Here is a 14,053-nt window from a genome sequence, read left to right as displayed (position 1 = left end):
CCACGCCCAGCACCACGCCCAGCACCACGCCCAGCACCACACCCATCACCACGCCCACACCCAGCACCATGCCCAGCACCACACCCAGCACCACGCCCAACACCACGCCCAGCAAGTGTATTTATTTGTTTAAAATGCACACTAACACTTTATATCTAAAACATAAACCATTACACTGTGCCATTGGTGTATGGTGCATAGACCACATGCAGCGTCCTTCTCATTTAGGTCCATGAAGGAGTAGGGGAGCCCCAGTGTTTCCCATTTATCATCAGTGTATGTTGGTTTAAACAGCTGGGCTCAACTGGAGATGTTGGATTTGAATTTGAGGGAAATGCCGTTTTTCACAAATCTAGCCTCTTTTCCTCTTAAAGTGCACCAGATTGATGCATTTAAATGTTATATGCATGCCCCGGACTACCTTAAAGCGTAACGCTCTGAGATCAGAAAAGACTTATACTACAAGTGTCAGGGAAGACGTTACAACGTTCACAACCTGTCCAAAACTTTATTTTGCCTTATTACAGGAACAGTGATACAATGGCATATATTACAGTTATAATAAAAGCATATAGTTGAAGATCATATAAGACATTTTACCAAATTTAAAGCAAATAAAGGGTTCTTTAAACAACTTTTAAAATCCCCAAACAATAGTTTCAGAGAAGAGGGGCCCCCAAAAACCTAGAAACGTCCCTGCTTGTATATAATCGTAAGATGCGCAGCCCCGACTCAGTTAGAAACATGCAGAACGCATTTGAATCTGACCGCTGCCCTGTTCAGACAGAGCAGAGCACACTGAGCTCGGCCCGCAGAGACACAGTAGCAGCGTCGCGAATCACTGAGTTTACCCTCCTATAGTTTTCTGATCGCCCACAGTCATTTTCCAACATATAAATGAGTAACTTGAACATATCAAATTCACTCCATTCATGTTCAACAGATAACTAGTATATCATTTATAATAACATACAATTTAAAATTGGTTCAACAGTCAAGTTTCTTTACTTCAAGAACAGAAATGAATAAATAAATGTCTTTAACATGGTGACCTCGAATGGGCCCAAACAAATTGTGCCCACCACACCCCACTTTGCCCAAGGGAAGTCCAATGGTGGTGCATAGCTTGGCGACCGGCCTGGTGGCAGATTCTTGGCACAAAACCGTCACACTTCATACTACATCATCACCTGGGATCAGTGGCGGACTCTGACTGTTTGAAGGGCAGGGGCGAAAAAATAAAAAGGGCACATTCTGCACAACATGGGGCCCCACCAGCGCGCAAAAAGCTATGAATGCATGTATGGAATAGTCCTCATCCTCTTAAGATTAGCGTTAGTTATAAGGAGATCCAGATCAAAGTAATTAATGATATGGTACTGACAATTAAAATAATAGCCACACCTCTATGATAAAACCACACAGGGAACTAAAACCTTTACAATGTTTATTCCACAAACACCTTCATTAAGTAAAACACAGAGGGAACTATTAACATTTTCACAAACACACACACAGGCGTGATAATGTCAATGAGAAAGCTATGATTTGGGAGCTTAGTAGTCAGGGGACGGATATGGTGGATGGTGGAGTCATAGCAGAATTCTTATTTTGGCCATGTGTTTGTATATGTCGATGACCTCGTTATGGTCAATTGGGATATCCCTTTCAATTGATAGCAGCAGAAGATCGGAGAGCCTTCTTTCCCCACATCGGTTTCTGAGCTGGGGTTTGATTAGCTTCAGTCTAGAGAACGATCGCTCTACTGAAGCAGTTGTCACCGGGATTGTAGCGTATGTTTTTAGAAGCAATGTCAGACTAGGGAAAACTGATTCCATATCGTTGTCTTTTAGGCACCTTAGCACGGCTTTCACATTGCTGGATGGAAGGGGCCCTATGGCGCGTTTCCACCGGTGCACTTCGGCGCAGCACACCTCAGCCCAGTAGTGAAGGTGCGGTTTGGCCCAGCTCAGTCATGGCTCACGTTTCAACCGCCGCCAGTACCCTTATGGTAGGGCGGGGTTTAAGACAGTACCCTTATGGTAGGGCGGGGTTTAAGCCGGATGGCGATTGCAGCAGCAGCTACATAAGCATCGTGACCTCATAGCAGCCCGACACAGTGTAGCCTGCTAATAAATCCAAGGAAAAAGAAGAACGCGACACAATGAACAAAGAGCAACAATGTAAGACGTCCAAGAAGGACGTCAAACTTTTGCGCAACATTTTCTTCAATAAATGGAGCTTTCGCCGTTGTCCAGAAATACCTTGCAGGTACTGTGTTTGTTTGTTATTATCCCCCTGTCGCACGGAAGTGACAATTCTGTCGACCAATCAACGGACGGCGTGTGTAGCTCGAACTTGTTGGCACCCTTTCAGACGTCTCAGTACCCCAACAGAGGAGTACTGCCAGATGAGTATGGATGAGTACTTGCCAATAAAATGAGACTTTATTCATCTAAGAGAGAGAAGATCCTGGTTGAACAGCAGCAGTGGGTAAGAGAGACAGAGAAGTCTGACGATATGATCAGGCCGACGAGAGGCTGGTTTGGGGAGGCGGCTGGAGGGAAGACCATCTTCAGAGAGAGGCAGGGGGAACCAGAGGAAGACTGGTCCATCTTCAGAGAGAGGCAGGGGGAACCAGAGGAAGACTGGTCCATCTTCAGAGAGAGGCAGGGGGAACCAGAGGAAGACTGGTCCATCTTCAGAGAGAGGCAGGGGGAACCAGAGGAAGACTGGTCCATCTTCAGAGAGAGGCAGGGGGAACCAGAGGAAGACCAGGGAGTTAGAGGTCAGGGTTAGAGGTCAGAGGTTGAAACTGGAAACTGGAGAGTTGGCAGGTGCCCAGGCAGATGCTGTAGAGGTGTTGGGAGAGCATCAAGCAGAGACCTTTACCAGGCAGATGCTGTAGAGGTGTTGGGAGAGCATAAAGCAGAGACCTTTTCCAGGCAGATGCTGTAGAGGTGTGGGGAGAGAATGAAGCAGAGACTTTTAACAGGCTGATGGACTTTTAACAGGCCTCTTGTTAATGTTCTCATGTCATGTGTTTTCATATTATGTGTCAAAATGATTTATCTACTGAAATTTTTAAAAAAGGTAACCACATTTGAAATTCAACTTTTCATGTGAAATATATATATAACTGTGATAAGCTTGATTTCTTGAGTTATTTTTGTGTAGCTAAGCCTACAGACATCATTATTACACTATTATTATTATTTCTGGCCCACACAGACATTTGCAAAGCAGGAGATATTGAAACGAGAGAGAGAGAGAGGGAGATGAAATTTCATGGGCCTCAGGGATTTGCATGTTTGCTTGGACATAGACGGAAGGACCATCAATCACATTTATCACCACCTGTCCTGAACAGAGTCTCAGGGTCATGGTAAACGTCTGCTGGACATCATTACATAAATTACACATTATTATATTTATATATATATATATATATATATATATATATATATACATTATACATATTACATTTATATTATTTAGGAAAATACAGGGTAGTAGCGTAGAGTACAGTGTAGCAACTCAAATACGTTTTAAATTGACTTGAGGTATCCTTGCTTTTCTTGGTTGATTGCATTTCCTTCTGAATTGCGACGTGTGATGCTAGGAACACAGTTAGCGGCCCCCAGTCACTCGGTTTGGCTTTCATGGACTTTTGGAGTCTGAACCACCGTCCTCATGCAAGCATTCCTTTGACGTCGCTGCCCCGTTCCGGACATCCCAGAACGGAAAACCATCTGCCACTCCTTAATCAGCAGGCGGTGTAAGGCAAGACATCGTGATTTAGCAACCATGGGCCGACTGCCGGGGCCCTCCTCCGGTTACAACCGCCAAGAGAGGGGAGGGGGCTGAAAATATTGTCTATACATATACACACACACACACACAGACACACACACACACACATATACACACACACACACACACAGACACACACAGACACACACACACACACACACACACACGTTTCTTGACATCATAGCTATCCTATCATGCGGCGGGTAACCCACTGAGGACATCTGGAGGGCAGGTAGAGAGACGCAGGCACCGCCCGCCCCTGCTGTTATCAGCAGCCACCTCCCAATAAATACCGTGTTGACTTCCTGCTGCAGACTGCAGACAACTGTTATGCTTGACAACACTTCTCGGTCACCACTTCTCATGTGTTTAGTGTTGTGTGTGTGTGTGTGTATCTGTGCGTGTGGGTGAGTGCTTGTGTGAGTGTGTGTGTGTGTGTGTGTGAGAGAGAGTGTGTGTGTGTGTGCATGGGATTAGTGTGGGAGAGAGAGAGAGAGAGAGAGAGAGAGAGAGAGAGACCCGGCAGGATAGGGGCAGAAGCCATTAATAATTCCTCGAACTGGCTTCGCTGCCAGACGTACAAGTGAGAGCTTTCAGCAATTACACACGCGCCCACGTGGAACTCAGATCAGCGCTCATGTGTCTGACTTCCTATTGCCAACCAGTCACCAGCTGTCATCGGGCGGGCAGGGAGCTCTGGCCGGCCAAGCGAGGAACAACCTGAGACAATTGGAATAATCCTCTCTGTGGACTGCCTTGACTTCCCCTCCGTCGTCACGTCAGCGGGTGTGTGGTGGCAGCCCGGGCCAGGACACAACCCTCCTCAACGTAGTGCTGTCGTTGTCCGCAGTAGCCTTTGAGATGCAGCAGAAGCAGACAGAGAGGAGCCCGCCTGCGGGGGGGGTCACCGGGGGTCCGCTGGCTAAACAAGCCCATCAGTGAGTAACAGGGGGAGGTAAGAGGGTCAGGCCCAGGGGGGAGAGAGGGAACGTGATAAGGTTATGTTAGGTTATGTTAAACATCACGTACTTTATCAGCTTGTTTATTAGCAATGCCCAGCTGCCCTCGTGTGAACTAAAAGGCATGTGTTTGGCTGTGAGATCTTGGGTTTGTAATATGCTTATCATGACGTTAACAAGATACGTTATACAATTATTCATACATACTGTAGTTATTAATAGGTGAGAGAGTAATGAATACATGACTAATAAGTAAAGCATTGTATATGGATTAACAATATGTTTGTCAATAGAACTTGGTGAAGGACAAAAGAGTTTCATAAAGTACTTAACCCAACTAAACTGAATGATGCTATTATCTGGAGCAAGCAACGTGAAATATCAGTCCAAAACGTAGGTTTTGAAAGATGCCCAACTCTCTCTTAAATTTCCGTAATCTTTTTGCCTCTCCGTCTCCCTGCAAGCTGATTTGATTTAGGTCTGATTTATAAATTCTTCAACCATTAACGCTTCTTTTGTCTTTTTAATATGGTATGGGTATCAATGTGTTGGCTGCTTAACCCCTATGTGTTCTGGACATTTGTGGAGTATTGTGTGTATGTGAAGTGTGAAAAAGGGAATCCAGCAGATTTATTTTTCCCTCACTAAAAAGTTCTCCTTCTTTATATGTGGAACTTAAACCTGCACTATGTAGGCTTTCTAATTACTAGGATTTCCGTTACTGCACTGGCAAAAGCCAGGGAAAAGTTCCCTGGATGCGTTGATTTGGTGGATGGCCGCGCAGATATCTTTTAATGGAAGACAGAGCTGCCGTTAAAAGCGCCACAGGCCTGGTTGAAAGGTTTGAGGTAGAAGACATTGCAGGAGCCTCATCCTGGACGAACGGTTTCATGTGCTAGTGTTTACAGTGGATGTATCGCAATGGCTTGGATTCATGATATCATCCGCAGGCGCACACAGCTTTTGGCCGTGTTCTGTCAAATATTCTAGAACACTCCGGGTGCTCCGGCGGGAGTCCTGGAGCAGATTGACTGAGCAGACTACAGACTGAACTGCGACATGGAGGAGAAAGGGATTGTTGCGTTATTGTGTTGCGCCATAACACCAACGGCAGAACTGTTATCCAAACAAAGAAGAAGTGTACAACACTTGCGTTACAGTGTGTGTATTCACACACACACACACACACGTGGCGCTTGCACGGTCGTAGCTCATTGTCTCATTTGTGGGCCAAATTCTCTGGACGGGCCAAGCAGAGAAAGGGGAGGCGTCTGAGCTTTAAGTTTTTCAAAGGCGGAGCAGGATACCTAGTGCTCGTTTTACACCTAACGCCATTTCTAGCCACTGGAGGACCCTAGGCAGGCTAAAGTTTAATGTTTAATGTTATGAGATGAACCACAGTTGTTTTATTCAATTGTTTGAGGTTGTTTTAATAAACGCGTTTGTTTAAAAAAAAAAACAAGACGCTTGTGAACGACAAGTAATTTATTGTGAAAAATTAAATTAAAATAACATTGAAGTGCTTTGACACATTAAGCCAAGTGAGCATTATGCCCAACTAGCGCTCCTAATAGTTCCCAGCCATTAGTTTATTTTCTTTATTTAGTGCCGACAGCTGTTACCCAGAGGACAGATCAACGGCCTAGACTTGTCAGCAGTGCTCGATTATAACAGATCTCAACTCAAGCTCATCCAAATTCACACACCACTAAATACAAACACACTTTTACTGTTAAAAAAACGATATGAGGTAACAATAACGATATTGTGTTGCTAGTGATTAGGTTACAACAACCCTACTAGAGTTTGGCTCCATGGTTTAGATGAAGTAAATGCTACTTCATGGTTGCTGTAACAAGGATTATATAACTAATGTCTGGATGATTTGACCACTGAAGCAGCATGAGCCCGTCCCTGGTTGGTTAGACCCAAGTGTTAACATGTCCTGCAGTAAATATCCCATGTACGTCCCTGCGCAGTTAGATTAACACTCTCATGGATCCATTTCTCCGTAAGGTCACACCCAACACAGGCTGTCTGCTGCGTTCACCAGCCACAATCATGGGTTTGGAATCTATTCTACTCCTATTCTACCGTTCCATTTTAAAGCTTCGAGACATTGGCCATTTTAACAAGGTTTGTGTGAACAAAGGCTCAAAGGCACGTATCGATATTCAGCATTTACCACATTCATTTTACTTTCTGAATCCAATTCTATAGGGAACCACTGGTACTTTTTTATGTTTGATTGATTAAAATATATTGTACTTGGCTTCCAAAGATAGCCATATAGAAAAGACCTCCTTCTTTTCTCTAATCCTCCTCTGTGGCATGTCGGGTGAGCGATGAGCTCATCTTTGACCATGAGAAGCGTATCACCAGCTCTGTCTGAGGATGGGTTGGTCGGCAGTAAAAGCTTAAAGCGGCCCCGCACGCAGGCCCTCTCGTGCGGATGCCAACCCCGATGAGGACAACTAACCGTGAACTGTGAAGGCCATTATGCAGCGAGCTGGGCGAGAGACATGTTGTAAAGCAGAGAGTGGGAGTACAGAGAGTGAGATGCCCTTTACCCGTTTCTCTCTCGCTGGTCAAGGCAGGAGCGATGGGGAGAACCGCTCAGCAGATACAAACCAAAAAAAAAAATTCTCTCCCTCAGTTCACCCCAAAGAGCCGCCCGTTCTCCCGCTCACAGACATGTCGTCACGCCTCTGCCGTCTCACCTGTCACATGCCGGGGCTCCTTAAGGCATGAGCGCATCACGCTGGTTGAGGGGGGAGCTCTATTCTTGGCACTTGGTTTTATGTGCATAAATAAAGTCCCTAACCTTACCTTGTGCTACTGGGCACATCCTTTAGGGTTTGGTACTGTGTGACCTTCAGGTAGTATGGAGGTGAATCAAAATGGTGTCATTGCAATAGCTCACTTCTTAGTCGTAACGATAGTTTGTACAATTTGTAGACACTATATTGAACTTTGAGAAGTGGAGGCAATGCTTTGGGTTCAGTGGTTTCTGGACACTGTATTGTTATTCTGGATGACTGGTGTCACAGAGTTGGCAAATCCATTGTTGGTCCTAGTTTAGCAAAGGATTGAGAGAATCTTATATCTAATCTTCAATGATACGACGATAAGCTCTACTGGCAGCTATAAACACGTAAACACGCACACACAGAGAGCCTCTCCCCTCCCACACACACAGTTTGCAGCAACCTCAAACCATGTCGTCCTGGTTTTGAGGCTTGTGGCCTCTTCATTGATCTAAAATAATCTTTACACTTCATACTTTTTGCAATTTGTGCATTTATGTCTCTAATTATCTACCCTGGAAATCCAGAGTTCTCGCGAGAGCACAATTTCAATTTGCTCAGCCAGTCACTCAGGGAACGAGCAATATACTCACCCCCCGATTCCCCTGGCCCAGAACATTAACCAATCACATCGGTGTATCTGATATAGGCGGGCCAAAAGCGTTGCTGTTTTACCAACCAGATACGGATAAGAGTCTAATCTATTGGTTAGCTCCGCTGGTCTGGATACGTCACCCCTTGTATTCTTCTGATTGGTCGTAGTGTTATCCAATTGTGTGCAGTGATATTTTCAAGTGCATGCTTGGTGCCGCCCCTCGAGTTGGGCCGTTTTCATTACTCGTTGCCAGACCCTACAGCTTTCTAGATGTGGCTCTGGATTTCCAGGCTACTAATTATCCCTACTGCAATAGGAAATGCATGCTAGTCTCTTCCTCATGAGTCATGGCTGGCGCATGGTCTAAAGCCATTGAAGAACAAAATTAAAACACTGATTTGAATTAATGCAACATCACTCTGTACAGTCGCATCAGCCTATCATCCGGCAGCCAAGTCGTGATTTGTCAGATTTTCATATTTGGGGTTCACTGGCTCAGTTCCACCCTGAGCAGACATGAGGCACGAAGTGTCAGAGGTGAACCGAGACTAAGGTTTCACCTGAGGCATCTCCTCTCATTCCACCGGTAGGCCTACGACTTGGGATGTGAAAAATGCCAAAAAGTAGAAAGTGATCCCTGAAGCAATCATCCCTGCATTCTTATGTAATACGACACACTTAGACCATGTGAATTACCAGACAACAACCGTTTCTTTCTCATTTCTCTTAGTTTCCTTTTCTCCCATTTGTTTTCCATTGGGATGAGGTGTGCAGTCTGATATCCGACCAGCCAACACATAATCCCTGGGATCTAATGAAGTGATCCATACGACTCGCTGAGGAACGCTGTCTGGCTTCCCCAGCCTGGATCAGGTTAACTTGAACCTCGGGGCTAAGCCAGGAGGGAACACAACATCCAAGACGCCAAAGAAGGTTCAGGTTGACAACCCTCACTTGTGCAAGACGGTGTCTTCATGCAATAACCAACCCTAACAACAAAATCAGAACATTGCTATTGGAGGGTTTTTACGTGATGTCACACACATCCCAAGCCCACATATTGGTGCTTTTTCACCATTAAAATAAGAATGTCCACTGGTTGAAAATGTTTGGTCAAGAAGTCCTTGATGCTAGCAATTTCAGATGGGACATATGAATTACAGACTGGCACGGCAAACATGGTTCTAATAGTAGGCCTACGCAGGCTTTACCGCGCCGATCACAAGATGAGTTGGCAGGGAATGTGTTCGGCCCACATTTTGACAGCTGCACCCTTTGGGGGCATGAAATAGGTGCAAATGTGTGTGTATGTGTATGTGTGTGTGTGTGTGTGTGTGTGCGTGTATGTGTGTATGTGCGTGCCTTTACTCCAACTCACACACAACTCACATACATTTAATAACGGATTGGTAGTCCTAATAAAAAGTGACCCCTATTCAGTCTAAGAGAGCCAAGTGCAGTCCTCCAGAATACAACCGGACATTCATGAAACAGCATGACCTCCCTTTCTGACTCACATTACGCTGTATTAAGTATACTTATTATAAGTGTACAGAATGCCATTTAGAATAGCACAAGTTAACGTGCTATTGACCTAGACTCTTTAAATCATGTTTACTGGCAAGACGTCCCTCTCGTGAGACATGTAAACCATGTGTAAACCAGGAACGATCAATAATCAGACATGCTTTTAGAAATGTTTTGTTACATACATATATATAGATGTGATTTCCTTCTACAACTTATTTATAAGTGAACAAAAAGTGGGACGGAAATGAGGTGGCAGCATTAAGGGAGAGAAGGGAGGGAGGGAGTGTGAGCGAGGGAGGGAGAGAGGGAGAGAGAGTGAGTGAGGGAGGGAGGGAGGGAGAGAGGGAGGGAGAGAGGGAGGCAGGCAGGGAGGGAGGGAGGGAGGGAGAGAGGGAGGGAGAGTGAGGAGGGAGCGAGGGAGGGAGGGAGAAAGTGAGTGAGGGAGGGAGAGAGGGAGAGAGGGAGGCAGGCAGGGAGGGAGGGAGGGAGAGAGAGAGGGAGGGAGGGAGAGAGGGAGGCAGGCAGGGAGGGAGGGAGGGAGAGAGGGAGGGAGGGAGAGAGGGAGGCAGGCAGGCAGGGAGGGAGGGAGGCAGGCAGGCAGGCAGAGAGGGAGGGAGGGTTGGTGAGCGGGTGAGATAGATTTATGAGTTCCCAGAGATCCTCTCACCTCCTCCATCACACCAGTTGAAAGAGGACGTCAGTGGAAGTGTTGGGTGACAAGGCTGCTTGTGTATTTTACCTTTTCACAAGAATGTGTATGTGTGTGTTTGGTTGTGCACTGCACACGTGTGTACGTGCGTCCGTCTGAGCATGTGTGCAATTATGTGTGTGTCTTGCTCTCACAAATTTGCATGATTTTACGTTTTTACTGTTGAATGGATAATAAATGGCTGTTCTTGTATCCGTATATGATACAACAGTCAGCTTCGGATGGACAAGCTGCATTCGAAGAGTGCTGATATAGGCCTGGAGGTTGTCACGTACAGAATATCAGCACCGCTGTGATTCAGTCGTAGGTACGAGGCTGATATCTAGTACAGAAGCACTCCCTTTCCTGTGATATTGCCTCATTTAACTAGTATATCCCAATCTCAACTGTAAGGATGCCAGATGCTATTTTTTTATTTCACACAGAATATGTAAACATATTAAGGAGACACTTTGATTGGGAATGGTCGACCGAGGTTAAATAACAACCATTTGCATTATCTTTTTGTAGTGTTTCTTGTTGTTGCTATGTCCTCAACCAGCATGTGTGCCATAGGTTTATAAAGCTATGGATTCATCAAGTTCATTAAAGTACTCACCTTGTAAACGATAACAGACAAAGCAATGCTATCATAACAGAGCCACCTGGTGTAGGACAAATGTATGAACACATTAATTAATAATGGGGAAGAAAAGCATCCTAATCTCACAAGTTCAGATTCTGTTTCTCTCTGTAAGTCATATATTATGATATTCATTGCAAAATGCTCACTTAAATATCTGGATCTTCTCAGAATAGGGAAAAAAAATGCATAAGAATGTATTCAGATTCTGAATGTAATGTACTGCTTTCTTTATGTAGTCCAGAAAAGATTGCAATGTAGTCTATAATGTGAATATTTTGTTCATGAGGAAAAAGTGGATAAAGAAATGAACATGTCCTTCCTCATGACCATAAAAAACAAATTCAAAACTTGTATAATGTTACATTGCATAATGTTACCAAGAAAATAAGGTGTCTGAGAGGTTTTGTAATCTACCACACATGGGATGAGCAGTGCTCCCTCCACACATTTGTGTTACACATCAGAACATCTATGTAACAGTTTGGAAGCATTATGCCCTTGGCCACCATCTACTTAAACTCTGATCATGAATTAGACCTACACATGTAACACATGTGTAACGGTTGTTTTATTCTTAAACAACCTAACAGCCAGTTTTGTTACTGAAGCCCTAGTGGGTTCAGGCTGATTATTAAGATTATCATGGATACATGCAAACATTCACTGAGTGGGTCCATGAGTCAATCAACAATCAGACCATCTAGGATCAGCTATAGGCCTAGTTGTATCAGGGGATTAAACACACAGTATGAGAAAACAATTAAGCCTGCATGGTAAAAAAAAAAAAAAAAAGCAGTGGTAGTAAACGCCACGACAGAGCATAGCCCTTATAAGTTGGTAATATGCAATGCATTATTAGGCCTATATGTAATATAGGACAATCAGAAGAAACAAGAATGGAACGAGGGAGGTTTGTGTTGACTTGTTACCCAAGTGTAGCAGCCCCTGGCATCAAGAATCGCAGAGTCTCTGACGGGTGCAACCTTTTATTGAAGTTACCAGTTGGTCGATATAGCACGGTAAAACTAGAAAATAAAGGATAACACAAGTTGTTGTACCGTCATATAATGATACATAAATATACACAAATATTCACAAAATAAAGAAAGCTTAAATAAGTAAATAATTTGCTTCACTTTGACGACATACTGTACCTCGCTCCGCTTGCCAGGGGTGCAAGACGAGGGAAAATGACATGGGTCCGCTTTAACCAGACACACACAGGTCGGCTGTTAACCCGCTCCACGGTTCCCACGAACCAAAACAGAACCAAAAGAGTGCAAAACACATCTTGTTTCGACATGAATCCAACATAAATGTAAAGAAACAGTCTTTAAGACATTAAGACTTACGTTAGCAGCGTAGGGCTGTTTATGGTCCCAACTGGGGGTTACGGACCCCTTTGCCAGGGCTGCCAACTTTCGGGTTTTCGCTGGCGTGAATCTTGTAATGCAAGATGGGGGGGGGGGGGGGGGTAGATCACTTCAGTCACAAGCAATAGATCACTTCAGTCACTTCACTGACTGAAGTGATCTATTGCTTTTATAAAAACGGTTGCGTAAGTATGGCGAAATGAAAGTCATAGACAGCCTCAATTTTGAAAAAGCGAAAAAGTCGGAAAAGCATTTTTTTTTTTAACGAATACAAAAAAGTAGTCCCTCCTGGCTGCCTGCAAAGTGTACGGCGGTTGCTATGCAACACACTGTAGCGTCCTTCAGAGAGAAGGCTAGAGACGGTAGCTCGGTTTAGCCTACTATCGAGTTCACTCACCGTGGGCCTATTGCTTTACAAAATTTCCACCCTCTCCAGCAATCAACATGTTTTTAGGCTTCAGTGAGCTATGCTATTTTGCTTTTATATATAAATAAACAGTTCAAGTTAGGCGCGGAGTGATACTGAACACCGTAAACTGAACGGGCGTCATAGCTGTGTGTATACGCTCAATATACAACAGTTGGGAACCAATCAGATCGCTTGATTTAAGCCACCCGTTTTATAAATATAAATAAATATAAATAATATAAATAAATAAATATAAATAAATATTTATTTATAAAACGGGTGGCTTAAATCAAGCGATCTGATATATATATATATATATATATATATGCTGGTGTATATATATATGCCAGTGAAGAACGGTTACTCGGTTATCGCTTAGCGTTGTCTGTGTTTCCCGGCGCTCCGGCTCGACTCGTCAGCCTTGCGTCGCCATCGCCAGCCTCAACAGGACCGCCGCCTGCTGCGGGCCTTCCGATGGGGAACCTCATTGCGTGATGATAATAAAGAGAGCCGTCGAAGATAACACATGAAAGGTAGTTTCCCGAAACCCCTAAAAATGGACCAAACGTTTGACGTTAAGTCGATAATGTGTGCAATAATGTGTCCGCGCGACGCCCCGCGACAGCAAAATGGCGTACTCTGAAACGAGCTAGCTGCTACGCTAGCACAATATGTAACGTAATAAGTAATAAGTAACGCTGTTCATTCAGAGCGCCTCTGTGTCCACGGCAGCGCTCGGACGGGTCCATACACATGTTAAGCGTGTGTTAATGTGTGTGTGTGTGTGTGTGTGTGTGTGTGTGTGTGTGTGTGTGTGTGTGTGTGTGTGTGTGTGTGTGTGCCAATATGCCAGTTAGAAACACCAGCAGCAGGTTAGCTACTCGCAGGCTTGATGGTTTATGACCGAGATGCCCACTCAAGGGTTTTAACTGGTAAATACATCTCGACTGTTGCTTCACTTAAACACCAAAGTGTGACACCGCAGCATGTCTCTGTCTTCACCCTATCTCTCATGTTATCATGAGTAGCATTTCCTTAACCCTTTTGCATGACAAAACCTCTCTACGGGCAAACCTTTTCAGCACTTTTCCATCTGGTACAGAAGCGTTAAAGGGCAATATTCGGGATAATTATTTCAATGCATTTGTCCTTGTTTATTGTTGTATGTGTGTATATATATATATACGTCTTCCTAGCGCTCGTAGTTCTGCATGCTGCTTTCTAAGATTATCA

The 14,053-nt window shown here is 44.5% G+C and overlaps 1 protein-coding gene and 1 long non-coding RNA gene across 7 annotated transcripts in view; one reads left to right on the top strand and one right to left on the bottom strand.

Moving 5' to 3' along the window:
- Nucleotides 1-580: 580 nt before the first annotated feature.
- Nucleotides 581-12,399, bottom strand: LOC311340292. The gene is made up of 3 exons (XR_014633250.1): nucleotides 12,193-12,399; nucleotides 11,968-12,063; nucleotides 581-2,952 (listed from the first exon to the last, which is right to left on the bottom strand). It is a non-coding gene; the product is annotated as an uncharacterized lncRNA (long non-coding RNA).
- LOC311340290 (uncharacterized protein) overlaps nucleotides 4,319-14,053 on the top strand; it is a 30,633-nt gene continuing 20,898 nt past the window's right edge. For 2 of the 6 annotated variants that reach the window (XM_084465187.1, XM_084465186.1), the window contains exon 1: nucleotides 4,319-4,751. In XM_084465187.1, coding sequence (XP_084321313.1) covers nucleotides 4,675-4,751 — 77 coding nt within the window. In that variant the 5' untranslated portion in view covers nucleotides 4,319-4,674. The remainder of the gene's footprint in view (nucleotides 4,752-14,053) is intronic. The other 4 variants (XM_084465184.1, XM_084465188.1, XM_084465189.1 and 1 more) reach the window with 4 other exon arrangements.

This window comes from Micromesistius poutassou (assembly GCF_964030765.1).
Source record: "Micromesistius poutassou genome assembly, chromosome: 3".
Taxonomy (NCBI): Eukaryota; Metazoa; Chordata; class Actinopteri; order Gadiformes; family Gadidae; genus Micromesistius; species Micromesistius poutassou.
Note: the sequence above shows the minus strand (reverse complement) of the source record. Positions and strands in the feature narration are given on the sequence as shown.